At 40.7% G+C, this 14,837-nt stretch overlaps 1 protein-coding gene across 1 annotated transcript in view; it reads right to left on the reverse strand.

Annotated features, from left to right (window-relative positions):
* Positions 1-8,066, reverse strand: part of LOC309562623 (NACHT, LRR and PYD domains-containing protein 3-like) — a 39,899-nt gene extending 31,833 nt beyond the window's left edge. Inside the window, exons 1-4 of the mRNA XM_082266876.1 lie at positions 7,960-8,066; positions 7,228-7,527; positions 5,347-5,385; positions 481-2,173 (exon numbers count right to left, since the gene is read on the reverse strand). Coding sequence (XP_082123002.1) covers positions 481-2,173; positions 5,347-5,385; positions 7,228-7,527; positions 7,960-7,981 — 2,054 coding nt within the window. The 5' untranslated portion in view covers positions 7,982-8,066. The remainder of the gene's footprint in view (positions 1-480; positions 2,174-5,346; positions 5,386-7,227; positions 7,528-7,959) is intronic.
* Positions 8,067-14,837: the final 6,771 nt, after the last annotated feature.

Genomic DNA, 14,837 nt, shown 5'->3' on the forward strand with positions numbered 1-14,837 from the left:
GGCCCGATCAAAGCCGCATTCGGCTCTGATCGGGTCTCCATGTAAAAAACCCGGAAGTGATGTCATGACATCACTTCCGGGTACTCTGCGCCAAATTATAAAAACTGACAGCATTCAAAACAGCCAAACTTGGCGTTTTAAATGCTTTTCAGTGCCGAGGAGGGGTTTGGGGTCTTTTAGACAACCAGATCCCTCCACAAGGAGTACCTGTGAAAAAAATAAAAATAACATTTTTTTTTACATGTCCGAAAATATTGGCCGATATCGGCCGATACCGATATCCGCTGACCAAAATATCGGTATCTGCATTAAAAAAACAATATCTGTTGATCACAACTATAGATCCTGTTGTCTATTTCCTTTGGACATTAATGAGAGATTTGAAGCTGAATGACAGATATGATTTTAATGTCATTGGTTTAAATTTTAGAAGGCTAGCACTGCATTTTTACATTCTATATAATAATGACACACACTTACTGAACATGTGAACACTTGTGGAGAGCTGAAGACAAGAGGGCACGAGTTTTGGGGCCTATTTTGGAGTTAATAAAAAGGATTCGGTGCTCGCTTCTGCTGTTCTTTAAACAGTAAGACAAAGCCCTGTAGTCAAAGTTTTGTCCTTGACTGATGACCTTTATGTCTGGAAAGTGAGCCATTAATTGTCCAATTAAATCCTCATCCTGCGTCTCATATAAGTACTTGAAACTCACTCTGTAGTTGTAGTTCTTTATCAGCCAATCCAACACCACAGATTTTTCCTTAAAGGAAAATTGATCGTAGCCCAGAAGTTTCCCCATTTCTTTTTGTTGTTTTTCACTGAAAAGGCCAAACAGGAACTGTATTGTTAATTGTAAGTGTAACTTGTATTTTCCTTCTTCCAGTAGCTTCTTTATTGGGGCATTTTTTGCAGAGGCCATAGAAGTGATTTTCGTTTTACTTCCCACCACATAATAAAGGGCAGCAAAGAACTCCTGGACAGTCAGATGGATGAAACTGTAACAGGTTTGAGTTTCAATGTCTCTTTGAAAAATGTTTTCATTTAGAAAGAGCGACTCAATTTCTTTTATTGAGAGTTCGTGTTTTCGGAGGTCATCTTCCTCGAACAGAATTTTCTGACTCCAGACACCTTCGTTGGCTAACGCGCAAATTTTCCGAACACATTTAATGACTGATTGGTTAGAATTCCTACAGTGGTATTTAATTAAACTCTTCAGGTATAGCAGGTAAATCGATGAGCTGGTCTTACAATCGATTTCTCTTTGTTTCTCTGACATCTGTTGTTTTATTACCGTGCATACAATCCAGCAAGTAATCGGAATGGCACACATGGTAAAGAGGGTATCGTTGTCCTTCACAATACGGAGGGCAAGCTCAGCTTCTTCTTTTGCTGGAAAGAAACCGTAGAAAAATTGCTCACGGTCACTTCCCAGGAACCCCAGAATTTCAACATGTCGGGGGGATAGAAAAAGTTTGCTTAGTTGTTCCAGTGAGTATGGCCTTGTAGTGAGGATTATGGAAGCTCCCCAGAGACAAGATTGTCTGAAGATGCTATTTAAAAGGATTTCTTTACTGGTTTCCTGAAAAGGATCTTCGCAAACCTCTGTATCGCCAACTGAAGTCCATCTCAACTCATCAAATCCATCCACAAGAAAAAGTAGTTTTTGGGAATCATCTAGGATTGACCTGAGAAGGTCTCTTTCACAACTGATGTGGCATAATTTGCGTACAAGTCCAACTAGGCTTATGTCACCACTCAGGGTGTTAATCTCCCTACAGCTCATGTAAAAAATTAAATTAAATTTGTCTGGGTAAAAAGTCCCATTGGCCCAGTCCATAATGATTTTCTTGGAGGTCATGGTTTTTCCAACCCCGGCAGGTCCTTGGAGCACAACGATTTTGGGGGCAATGCCATCTTCATCTGGATCGAACAGCCTATCTATGGTGACTGGGGAATATTGACTTGACGACCGTTCATCCATAATCTCTAGATGTCTTTGGCCCAGGCTTATGATTTCATGTTCTCTCTCCTTTATATTCCGCTGTTTCTTTATTATCAATAGTTTGGTGTACCTCTTATCTAGATAGACAGTCTCTCCTAGGCAGCCATTTACATCCCTATGACTCTGATATCTTTCCTTCATTAAAGTCATGAACCTTTTTTTGAAATCTGCTGAAGACCAACAAAATAAGAAGAAGGAATGATAAAACATCTGCAATTGTTTACAACAGCAACAACATAAAGCCCTTCTAGAAGTCTTTTATCTACGTCGGAACAAGAAACGCACCTGCAATTAATTCTACGTTGTAAAAAATCTCAGATTCATTTCAAACTGATGTCAAAAGCAAGCTGCATTTGTCCATTAATAGAAGCCCAAAGCCTGTTAACAATTGCCTTTCTTATGCCTAACAATTAACACTTTTACATCGTAGTGCTCAGGGATACCAAGGAAGCTGACTAGGTGGTGAATCGAAGACCACCACCCAAATATCAGAATTGGAATGATCCACCAACGCCACCCACCTGAGATCAGGGAATCCTAAAAACAAACTTTAATAAACAAAGTACGCATAGGCCTAGTACAGAGGTCTCCAAATTTTGTAAACAAAGGACCACTTAACTGTGCTTCACTAGAGTTGGGCGAACAGTTCGAGCCGAACAAAGGTTTGGCCTGATCCTCACCTGCAGAGCCCCCCCCCATGTTGAGGGCATGTGGCCTTGTAGGGTTAAGGGGGGGGGGCGCTTGCTCACCCCCCCCCCTTTCCTGACCTGTCGGGCTGTATGCTCAGATAAGGGTCTGGTATGGATTTTGGGGGAGACCTCACGCTGTTTTTTTTTTTATAAAATGTTGGCATGTCGGCAAAGGTATTGTATTGTATTTCCCTTTAAAATCCATACCAAACCTGAAGGGCCTGGTATGGATTGGGGGGGGGGGACCCCACGCCGTTTTCTTAACAATTTTCTATTGCCGGTAAAGGTATTGTATTGCCGGCAATTTAAAGGTAATTTTTTTTCTTTAGAAATGTCAGTTTTGCTGCAGCAGGTTCTATACACGGTACAGATGTACCACTTTACAGGCAGACTAAGAGGACCCCTCAGGCACTATATTTAAATAATTTTTTCATTTTTATTTTTTCACTTTAGGCATCATTGAAATCACTGCATCTGTAAAAACTATATTTTTAAAAATATATTTGCATTGGATCATGTCCCCCAGGACAGTACCCGGGACTCCATACCCTTTTTTGGCCAATAACCTGCATATAAGCCTTCAAAATGGGGCTTTTGATTTTTCAAGTTCGGGTCCAATAGACTTTATTAGGGTTCGGGTCTGAACTTTTGCAATGTTCGAGAGTTCTGGCGCAAACCGAACTGGGGGTCGTTCGGCTCAACTCTATCCTTTAGGCATGAGGGGAGCCAGACCGTGGCCAGTGGGAGTAAACATTGCCCTGGCAGTAGTGGTAGTAAACAGTGCCCCATATTTGGCATTAGGGGGAGTAATAGAGGTCCATTATGGGTGTCAATGGGAGGAATAGTGCCCCAAGAGCCAGATAAATGCAATTAAAGGTCTGCTTCCAGCCCCTCGGCCACAGTTTGGAGACCACTGGTCTAGTGCATTGCTGTTATAATTTATTGAGTATTAAACCAAGTGAGTGTATACTTACAAAAGCTAAGGAATAAAAGCATTGTACAACCACTGAAACCACAATGTTGATCCAGAAGATGGAACTCGCAGGGTCCTTACATCAATCAGACTACCTCTGACAAATTTTGAGGGGCATGCCTCCTACTCAGGGAAAAGTAGTAACTACCACCTGTCTCTTCTTTTCAGGTCCTCTATAAAAGAAGAGAAAGATGGTAGTCACTACTTTTGCTCTGTGGAAGAGGGCATGCCCCTTGAAACAAGTCAGCAGTAGTCTGGTTTATGTAAGGACCCTGTGAGTTCCATCTTCTGTGGTTTCAGTGGTTGTACAACACTTTTATTCCTTGGGTTTTGTGAGTATACACTCATTTGGTTCATACTCAATAAATGATAACGGTAATGTACTAGGCCCTTGTGCCCTTTGTTCAACTTTCTCATGCATAATAAATATCTTGTAGAAAATTGAGTGTTCATTATTTGTGTTGACTTTTTTGGCTTCAGGAAATAATAATAGCCAGTTAAAAGAAAAGTAGCTAGTACAGTCAAGATTATCCAATATATACAGTTTGTGGATTAATAGGAGATGTTTCTTGGACCCTGTAGTATACCCAACATGATAGATTACCGGGATATGACCATGGCCTGATATGACCATGGGCAAGATCTGACCATGACCTAAAGATGGAGACGCTGGATTAGGGCAAATGTTCTTTTTCTAGACCACATGTTTTAAACACAAGGCCCGTGGGCTCCAGCCCACCAGGCGATTTCATGTGGCCCTAGCACCTCTCCTGCCGCTGTGTCACCGACCTCATCTCATCCCCACCTTGTCTCAGCAGTCAACATCAGAGAGGAGGACAGAACTCCTCCACCAGATCCTGCGGTTCTCCGTGCAGCCACAGAGAGACTCGTCTCTCAGCAGTAGGCAGCAGAAAGGACAGAACTCTTCCTAAAGATCCTGTGCCTCTCTGTGCAGCAGCACCCTCTCGTCCCCATCAACCATGGTCCCAGCATTTAGCAGACTCCAGTGGCTGACTCCAGCCCTCCTCCAGGCCCTGCACTTTCTGCTTCCTAGCTCTGCCCCCAGCTTCTTCCCAGCAGCAGCACAAGGTAAGTGGGGGCTCTTGGCTTCGGATGGTGGGGGGTTCTTGATATCTGATGAATGGGGAGGGGGGTGTGCTGTAGACATCTAGTCTTACAGAAAAAAATGGCCCTTTGAGGGCAACCATAATGCGGATGTGGCTTGCGGTGAAATTGAGTTTGACCCCCCTGTTCTAGACAGATAGTAGTTTGCTTTGTCTGTTTGGGCTATGACATTTCAGTTGGTCAAAATCAGTGAAACAGAAAGTCATGCTTCAGGGAGGCATTTTTTCAATATCTTTCGGCGTGCTTCAAAATAAGACACATGAAGTGACAAAAAGAAAACATAAAAAATAATTTAAAAAGCTACCATGCTAAAAATTGCAAATTTGAAATTACCAATGTCCCTTTCACACTCATGAGCAAAAAAAAAGTATGAATGAACAATACCCAAGCATTTTTATTTGGAGAAAAAAAAGGGAAATTTATACAAATTAAAGGGGTTTGATTCAAGCTTGAAGAGGTTCTATCTTGACAAGGTATTTGTATTTGCTATCGTCAACCAAACCAGACACTCATGTATAAGCTCTTAACACAGAGGTTTTGTACAAGTTTTACATACCCTCTATTCTGTTATCCAATGACTTTGTCTTTATTGCACCTAAAACAAAAACATAATTAAAGTGTATGTGTGCATGAAAGAAAAAAAAATATTCAGTAAATCTCTGAAATACAAATTGCAGATAAATATGCAACAAATACTAGAACATGATCTTGACCATGTTTGTCATCATGGGCATCGTGAACAAGAAGAACAAGGTGTCAGTAACAGAAAAGGACAACACAACTGACCCTGGAACATTGGCTAGGCTGACAACGGAGGATACCATCCCTGCTCTCTCCCTCCTTGCCTTTCCAGCGGCATTACCACATCAGACGGCCATTCTCCAGTACACATTGGACCATCTCCACATTACCATCTTTACGGCAAGGGGTTGCAACATGGCCACCTGCACCGTCTTGGTTTGGTCCCCTGTCCGTACTATTGTGCCTGCTGACCATCATGCTGTGAGTAATTTCATCCACCAGCTTAAGCCAAGATGGCACATCCGGAGGAGACGGAGCCGACCACTTGAGAAGTATGCCCTTTTTCGCGTAGTACAGAAGGTATGAGAGCAGGAGCTTGGAGTGATGGGAACGCTGGTCGTCCTCATGTATACCCAATAGTGCCAACACGGGGGAGGTCTAAAGAGAGAGCCCCAACTTAGCGTTGATAGCCCCAAATACTGCCACCCAATAACCAGCTATCACCGGGCAGTCCCAGAACAGGAAGTAAAACCCTGGGTGGGAGTGACAACGATGGCAAGTAGCATCCCTGTCGGGGTAGATACGGTGCAACCTCTCTGGAGTGTAATAGACCCTATGAAGGAATTTCACCTGAATCAACTTGTCCCGAGAGGGGATAACCAACTTGGGTCCCGCTTCTAAACACTCCTCCCAGCCCTCCCTATCCAACAATGGGTTCAGAATTTGTTTAGTTTCATTCAGTTTTCTTTAAACTTCATTCCGTTTTCGTTAAAATTTGTTTCATTTATAAATTTTCTAATGAGTTCCAACTTTTCAGAACGATTAGAATTCTAAAAACGATTGACCATTTTGAGACACTCTGCATGGAGGTGTGCATCCAGCCTGAAGCAGATGGGGTACAGCAGCAGAAGACTACACTAGGAGTCCTGTCAGCTAAGAACAGGAAACTGAGGCTACAATTCACATAGGCTCACCAAAATTGGACAATAGAAGATTGGAAACACTTTGCCTGGTCTGATGAGTCTTGATTTCAGCTGCGACATTGAGATGGTAGGGTCAGAATTTAGCGTAAACAATAGGAAAGCATGGATCCATCCTGCATTGTATCAACGGATCAGTCTGGTTGTGGTGGTGTAATGGTGAGGGGGATATTTTCTTGGCACACTTTGGGCCCCTTAGTACCAATTGAGCATCAAACGCCATGACCTACTTGAGTATTGTTGCTGACCATGTCCATCCCTTTATGACTACAGTGTACCCATCTTCTGATGGCTCCTTCCAGAAGGATAATGCACCATGTCACAAAGCTCAAATCATCTCACCACTGGTTTCTTGAACATGACAATAAGGTCACTGTACTCCATCAGCTTCGGCAGTCATCAGATCTCAATCCAATGGAGCACCTTTGGGATGTGGTGGAACGGAAGGTGTGCAGCTGACAAATCTGCAGCAACTGCATGATGCTATCATGTCACAGTGGACCAAAATCTCAGAGGAATGCTTCCAACACCTTGTTGAATCTATGCCAGGAAGAATTAAGGCAGTTCTGAAGGCAAAAGGGGGTCCAGCCCGATACTAGGAAGGTGTACCTAATAAAGTGGCCGGTGAGTGTATATTGTAGAAATGTTGCACATACATTTGAAAATAAAAAGAAAGCAAAGAACATGTTCCGAAGTAACTTAAGACTTGAACTCACCTTGTTGATCAATCTTCATCTGGAGCTCCTCAGCTGGTCCCATTAAAGAAATTAATCTTAGAACCTTTACTGTCACATCCAGAGCTGCCGCCTCTCCGTAAAAATTGATGAGAAGGTTCTTTGTAACAACCCTATTCGCATTTTCTAGAGGTCCACGTGGAATTGACCGTATGTCCTTGTAGGAGAAATCTGACAGCTTATCTTTAAAACGCTCAAAATCTTTGCCTTCCAGGTCCTCGAGGGAAGTGATGATGAGATCACTGCTTGTCAAACTACCACCCCAATCCTCAGGGGCGGTTCCTGCAATATAAAGAGCAGATGCAGCCATACAGGAGAGGAAAGGAGAGATGACACCTATGCAGTATGTGTAATAAAGAAGGAGCGAGACTGGAAGAGACATTGGGAAAAAGTCCCTGCATCTTTGAACATCAAGCGCAGCCTCACCAAAGATTTTTGGCACAAGATTTCTAAAATAATATACGTAAATACTGTCATGTACCCCCTTCTACTACTGTATGTCCACACACAAGCAGACCATGATACCTCATAGGTATCTCCTCCTGACAATCAATTTATGCAACAGACACTCCCACTGCAAGGCTGATTTCAGCTGGTGAATAACTATGCCATAAACACCCAAATTTCAAGTAATTACTTTATAAAAAAAATTAAAAATACAAACTAGAAGCAAAAATCAATATCATACATACGAATCATTAAAGTGTGACTCACCTTGCAGGACGGAAGACGCCATAATGGACAATCACAAGAAATTTGGCACTTCCATTACCTAGAAGGCATATAATTTCCAGAGATGATAATTATTTGAGGTCTGGAGATCCATCAGAACATAGAAAAAACTTTAAATCGTCAAATTATTTACTTAAAATCTATTTCCCAGCATATGAGGAGGACATATAAAAGGGTCAGCCCACTCAAAAATCCATGCTTTGGTCAGAGGTAAGACCTGGTGGGCTGAGTCAGGTATTAAAGGTGAAACCTGGAGGGCTGAGTCAGGTATTAAAGGTGAAACCTGGAGGGCTGAGTCAGGTGTTAAAGGTGAAACCTGGTGGGCTAAGTCAGATGTCAAAGGCGAAGCCTAGTGGGATGAGTCCTAAACCTTGGTTAACACCTCTCTGCTTAAAGCCAAAACAAAGGGCAGATGTTTCATGGGCCTATTGATCATGTGATCATTGTAATTCAGGGGTCTTAAAACTACAGCCCTCCAGTTGTTCAGGAACTACAATTCCCATCATGCTTAGTCATGTCTGTGAATGTCAGAGTTTTACAATGCCTCATGGGATGTGTAGTTCCACAACAGCTAGAGGGCCGTAGTTTGAGGATCCCTGTTGTAATTGGTTGTCACAGTAATCATGTAACCTATGTGCTTATTCTACCAGTTCCTAATCATTAGTTTGTGATTGAGACCTGTCGGTGATAGTGTGGTTGTGCATATTTAGGGCAGCATGGAACAAAGCCCACAAGACTGGGATGCTATTAAAGTTCATATGCGTGAAAGGGGAGACATCCCCTCATCCCACCTAAATCAATACTTTGTAGAACCACCTTTCTCTGCAATTACAGCTGCAAGTCTTTTTGGAGATGTCTCTACCAGCTTTGCACATCTAGATTGAATGGAGAGCGAGCGTCTGCGAACAGCAATTTTCAAGTCTTGCCACAGATTTTCAATTGGATTTAAGTCTGGACTTTGACTGGGCCATTCTAACACACGAATATGGTTTGTTCTAAACCATTCTATTATAGCTATGGCTGTATGTTTAGGATCGGTGTTCTGCTGGAAGGTAAACCTCCGCCCCGTCTTTTGCAGACTCCAACAGGGAGCATGAAAGTGTCCAAAATGTCTTGGTATGCTGACACCTTAAGAGTTTCCTTCACTGGAACGAACGGACCAAGCCCAACCCCTGAAAAACAACCCAACACCATAGTCCCCCCTCTACCAAATTATTTGGACCAGTGTACAAAGCAAGGTCCATAAAGACATAGATGAGCGAGTTTGGGGAGGAGGAACTTGACTGGCCTGCACAGAGTGCGGACCTCAACCCGATAGAACACCCTTGGGACGAATTAGAGCAGGGACTGCAAGTCAGGCCTTCTCGTCCAACATCTGTGCCTGACCTCACAAATGCGCTATTGGAAGAATAGTCAAACATTCCCATAGACACACTCCTAAACCTTGTGGACAGTCTTCCCCGAAGAGTTAAAGCTGTTATAACTGCAAAGGGTGGGCCAACTCAATATTGAACCCTACGGACTAAGACTGGGATGCCATTAAAGTTCATGTACGTGTAAAGGCAGGTGTCCCAAAACTTTTGACAATATAGTGTATATAACTTGATTATCTACTGAGCATGCCAGGTTCTTGGTGTCCAACCTACTGGCTGATGGCTACATGCGGACTTTGGTAGTTATTCTGCAACCCCCAAATGCCAACAGTCCCTACTGGGAATGGGAACATTGATTTGTAAAGGGACTGTAGCTGTAATGGTCTCTAGCACTTTCACGTAACATGTCCCTATCTCTTAGGTCTCATTCACACCTCAGCATTTTTGTAGCTTGAAGCTCTAAAATTCCGGAGGAGAAAAAAAATTATTCTCAATGGAGATGGTTCACATCTCCAACATCTCCACTCCAAGTCGCCTGAAGCCAAATGCCTTAAGCTCAAAAAAGTTCTGGAGCTTTTTTTTGGCTCAAACTGGGCAGATTTGCGTGTATTTTTTTTTTGGCACATTTTTTTTATTCCCATAGAAATAATGAAAATGCGCAAGTTGTGCGTTTTTGTGTGCATTCGTGCAGTTTTTTGCGTGTTTTTGCAAGATTTTCTGCTCAAACATAATATTTTTTTTAAAAATAGTAATAATATATGAATAAATGTAAAATAAATACACAAATAACTAAAAATCATTATAAATAAATAATAAATGAATAAAATAAATTAATATTAATGATAATAATAATAATTAATAACTAAATAAATAAATAATAGTTATCTGTCTGCCCTCATGTTGTAAAGAGCTGTGCAAACTGTTGGTGCTATATAAATCCTGTATATTATTAATAATATAATAATAATAATTAACCCCTAACCTTAAAAAAAAATTATTTATTATTAATAAAAGTAATATTAATAGTAATAATAATAAAACAATCATAAACATCCAAACTCAAACAAAATAATACCTTCTTAATAATAATAATAATAATAATAATAATATATTTATTTTGAGTTAGGATTAGGGTGTTAAGTGATTTAATATTTTATTTTATTTTTTATTTTTTTAAGGGTTAGGGGGTTAATTTTTTATTTATGATTACATAGTATTCATTTATTGTGTTTATTTATTATTTATTTATGATTACTTGTATTTATTGTGCATGTATTTTTTCATTTATTTTTATTATTATTAGTAGTAGTAGTAGTAACACTCTAACAAAGAAAAAAATAATAATAATAATTAACCCTAACCCCAAACCCTAATCCTAACCTAAACTCTAACCCCTTATCCTAACAAAAAAAATATTAATAATAATAATAATAATAATAAAACAATCATAAACACCCAAACCCAAACAAAATAATACCTTCTTATTAATAATAATAATATATTTATTTTGTGCTAGGATTAGGGTGTTAAGTGATTTAATATTTTATTTTATTTTTTATTTTTTTAAGGTTTAGGGGGTTCATTTTTTATTTATGATTACATAGTATTCATTTATTGTGTTTATTTATTATTTATTTATGATTACTTGTATTTATTGTACATTTATTTTTTCATTTATTTTTATTATTATTTTTAGTAGTAGTAGTAGTAACACCCTAACAAAGAAAAAATAATAATAATAATTAACCCTAACCCCAAACCCTAATCCTAACCTTAACTCTAACCCCTTATCCTAACGAAAAAAAAAAGAAAAAGAATATTAATAATAATAATAATAAAAAATAAATAAAAGCTGATGGAAAAGCTAAAACAGCTGAAAAACCTAGCAACAAATGACGCAACAGGCGATAGTTTTCGCTATTGGCTAATAAAAAAAACCGCAAAGCTTAAAAACGCTGTATAAAAACACCCAAATTGCCCAAAAAAAAACGAGCAAAGAAATGCTGGAAAAACGTTCAAAGACGCTATGCTCAGCTGTAAATGCAACCTCACTGTCCTATAGCATACTGTATCTCCTGGTTCTAGCTATACCTGTGGCATGTTTATAGACTTGATAGACTTGTAGCATTGCATTGCATGTACCATGTGTTATGTGAGGACCCTAGGTGATGTCTGGGGCCACTCTCCAGGCCTCTAGGCTTTGTAAGTTGACTACCATTAATCTAGGTGGAACAAGCAGAGTCATATACATTACGGATGCAGATAAATATAAAGAAGGTCTTACCTCTCTGTGAATCTTCTCCTTTTATGTTTTTTATGCAATGGAACTTTCCTGTAAATGTTACTTCTCCTTTCTGAGGCTTTTCTGAGTTTTGAGTAATCGCAAGAAATTGACAGATGGTTGGGAGCAGCTCCAGGAACCGGAAGAAGCCTCATTTCACACAGGACCTCTATTGATCCAAGCCAAACATCACTGTAGAGATTTACGTCCTAAAAGTGGACATTCTCCGCGAGGTTGACATTTTTTATTTCGTATATTCCCCACTTCACCCCCTACTAAAAAGAAAAAGTGTTGACTATAGGTACACTTTAAAAGTAGTGTAGATTTAGGTTCATGAGTAGGTCTTGGTGGGTCATGTTTTGAAACGCCGTCACTGAGTGCCATACCCACATGTGCCCACCCACTTGTCTAGTCACATTGGACCCCAAGGACTTGGACTGTAGAATCGGGGGGGGGGGGGTCCAACCAACTTGTTGCAGGCCCGTCATGGGTCTGGCCACAGGTCTGCCTATTTCTATGGGTGGGAGATATGTGATAGATTGCCTGATTTGTTTGGCCTGGGCCACAAGCTTTCGGCGCCATTTTTTGTGACTTTTTTTACGTGTCTAGATTTCACTGTGTTGTGTGCCTGTATTCTACATAGAACAGGGTGACCGAGAAAGTGATGGACAACTACTTAGTGTACACTGAGAATATGGTTTTGATTTCTTCAAATAAGACAGTAATATTTATCCACAATATTCCTCAAGAAATCTATGATACATTAATTTCAATGTATGCCAATGATGGAACATTGTATGAGCATTGCCTCATAGACTATTGTAGACCATTGCCATGAAGTCTGTGACACCTGAATAATCAAAACATTGCTTAGATGTGGACTCGAAGTACTTCAATGTGGGAGACGGACAGTTTGCTACTGGGGTCTTCTGCTATTGTCTGTTTAATAAGGTGTTCTGTGTTTATACTTAGGATTTAGATTTTTGCTTCACCGCTCACACCTTATTGGGACTGTCTTTTGACACTTATTTGGATGGACACTATTGTTTGATATTCACTGGTGTTTTTTCTGTTCAAATGTATTGATTTAACACTTGTTCCGTGATTGTGCATCTTTTATCACAGCACCAGTATCCATTCATGGTTATATCACTTACCTCATCATACATGTTTTGACGTATATGATTGGTTGATTTGATTTTTGGTTAGCGCACCTGATTCTTATTTACTTATTGTAGACCATTGCCATGAAGTCTGTGACTTCTGAATAATCAAAACATTGCTTAGATGTGGAAATACTTCAATGTGGGAGACGGACAGTTTGCTACTGGGGTCTTCTGCTATTGTTTGTTTAATAAGGTGTACTGTGTTTATACTTAGGATAATGTGTAATGTACTTTGTTTTGGCATTCTTGCAGTGCTGAGTTAATTAGCATGTTAACTATAACATTGTCTGGGTCTGGATTTCCATTCACCTATTGTTTCTGTCCAGGTGGCTAGTTAATTAGCTCAGGTTAATTATGTTTCTGTATACAATTTCTTCTGCATATGATAATGTAATCAGGCTCACCTGACCTGGTGGGGTATATATTCTGTATGAGTTTGTTCAATAAACAGTCATTCCTGTTGTACCCCTCATCAAGTCTTGGCTGGTCTTTGGATAACCAAGGGCTGTGACCACTGATTTACTTGGGTGTTGGGAGACTTATAACAGATATACTCAGTCGGAGTATAGGGGATACGTTACAGTGGGGAAGGAGATTCGTTTTAAAATCCTCCCTAATATAAAATAATTTTAAAAAGTGCGTGATAGTTTTACCAGGAAACCATTTAAAATGGCGTCACATCCAGTGCAGAAATCTCAGCATCACATACAGGGCTGGGACAAGGGGTGAGAAGGAGGGGGGAGTGCCCTGGGCATTGTGGTATCATGTGAGCTGAGGGGGGTCACCGTAAGGAGATTGGTGGTGGGGATTTGTGTTGGGAGGTGAAATTTGGGGGACAATAGAGGATAAGCATTGTTTGAGGCAGAGAAATTTAGGAGTGTGTACTAGGAGTGGTGATTTGGGGGGATTTGTGTTGGGAGGAGGATTTGTGCTAGGAGGTGGGATTTGGGGGGTTTGTGCTAGAAGAGGTCATATAGTAGACAGGGGAGGAGATTTGTGCTAGGAGGGGGAAATGTTTTCTTGGGGGGGGGGGTTGTACCAGTAGGGATGATTGGGGGAATTTGTGCAAAGAGGAGAAAATTGAAGGGGAGGGGGTTTGTGCTGGGGGGGGGGGGGGTTGGGGAGGGGTATTTGTGCTAGGGGGGAATTTGAGGGGTAGAGGATCTGTGCTAGGAGGGGTTAATTTTCTTTGGTTGGGGGATTTGGGTAGAGAGAGGTTATGAACTAGGATGGGGTGTGGGGGGAAAATATTTCTGCTAGGAGGGGGGATTTGTACTAGGAGGAGGGGGTATTTATACTTAGGGGGTAAACATGTAGGTTAGTGCTCAATTTTTTTTTTTTTGGGGGGGGGGGGGGTATTTTTGCTGACACATAATGCTCATATATTTTTTTTTGGGGGGGGGGCGCAGTTTGGCACGTTCGCTTAGATTACTTTGTCCCAGCACTGATCACATGGTTTGTCCTCAGCTTAGGTAAAGTCACTGGACTGGAGCATGTAAGGGAAGCTTTTATCTGTGCTATGCGTAGACCTTTGCTGATTTAGACCCAAACTTTTACAACCTTGTGCATCCATCCCAAAATTTCACAATTGCATGTACTATGAAGTATTTCACATTCGCTGTAGCCAGTTTGTAAATAGAGTTTCCTTCCTATTTCTTCATGTAGCACTGTCCCCGCAGGGACTGCTGAATAATGACTTGACGAGCTCCCCTGATTACCAGCACACGGTTATCTTGAGATGTAGTCTGTGGATCCCTCCTTGCTCCTGATGGCTCATCACACCAATAAACAGTCTAGGGGGTGTTTTTTTTTTTTTTTGGTGTTTATTCGGAACTGGGATAGGAGAAGGGAATAGTCGAATACTCCGGTTGAATTATTCACATTAGTTGAGGACTTCTATCTTCAGGCCTTCTAGGTTAATTGGAAACAGCTAGGCTGCTTAATCCACACTGCCACAAGTGTAAAAAGGGTTAAGTCTCTTGCTCTTTACTTCCTAGCAAGATGACTTAGTGGATGATAACTTATCTTCAGGACACTCTC

Source organism: Pelophylax lessonae (assembly GCF_965119305.1).
Source record: "Pelophylax lessonae genome assembly, chromosome: 9".
NCBI classification, from domain to species: Eukaryota; Metazoa; Chordata; class Amphibia; order Anura; family Ranidae; genus Pelophylax; species Pelophylax lessonae.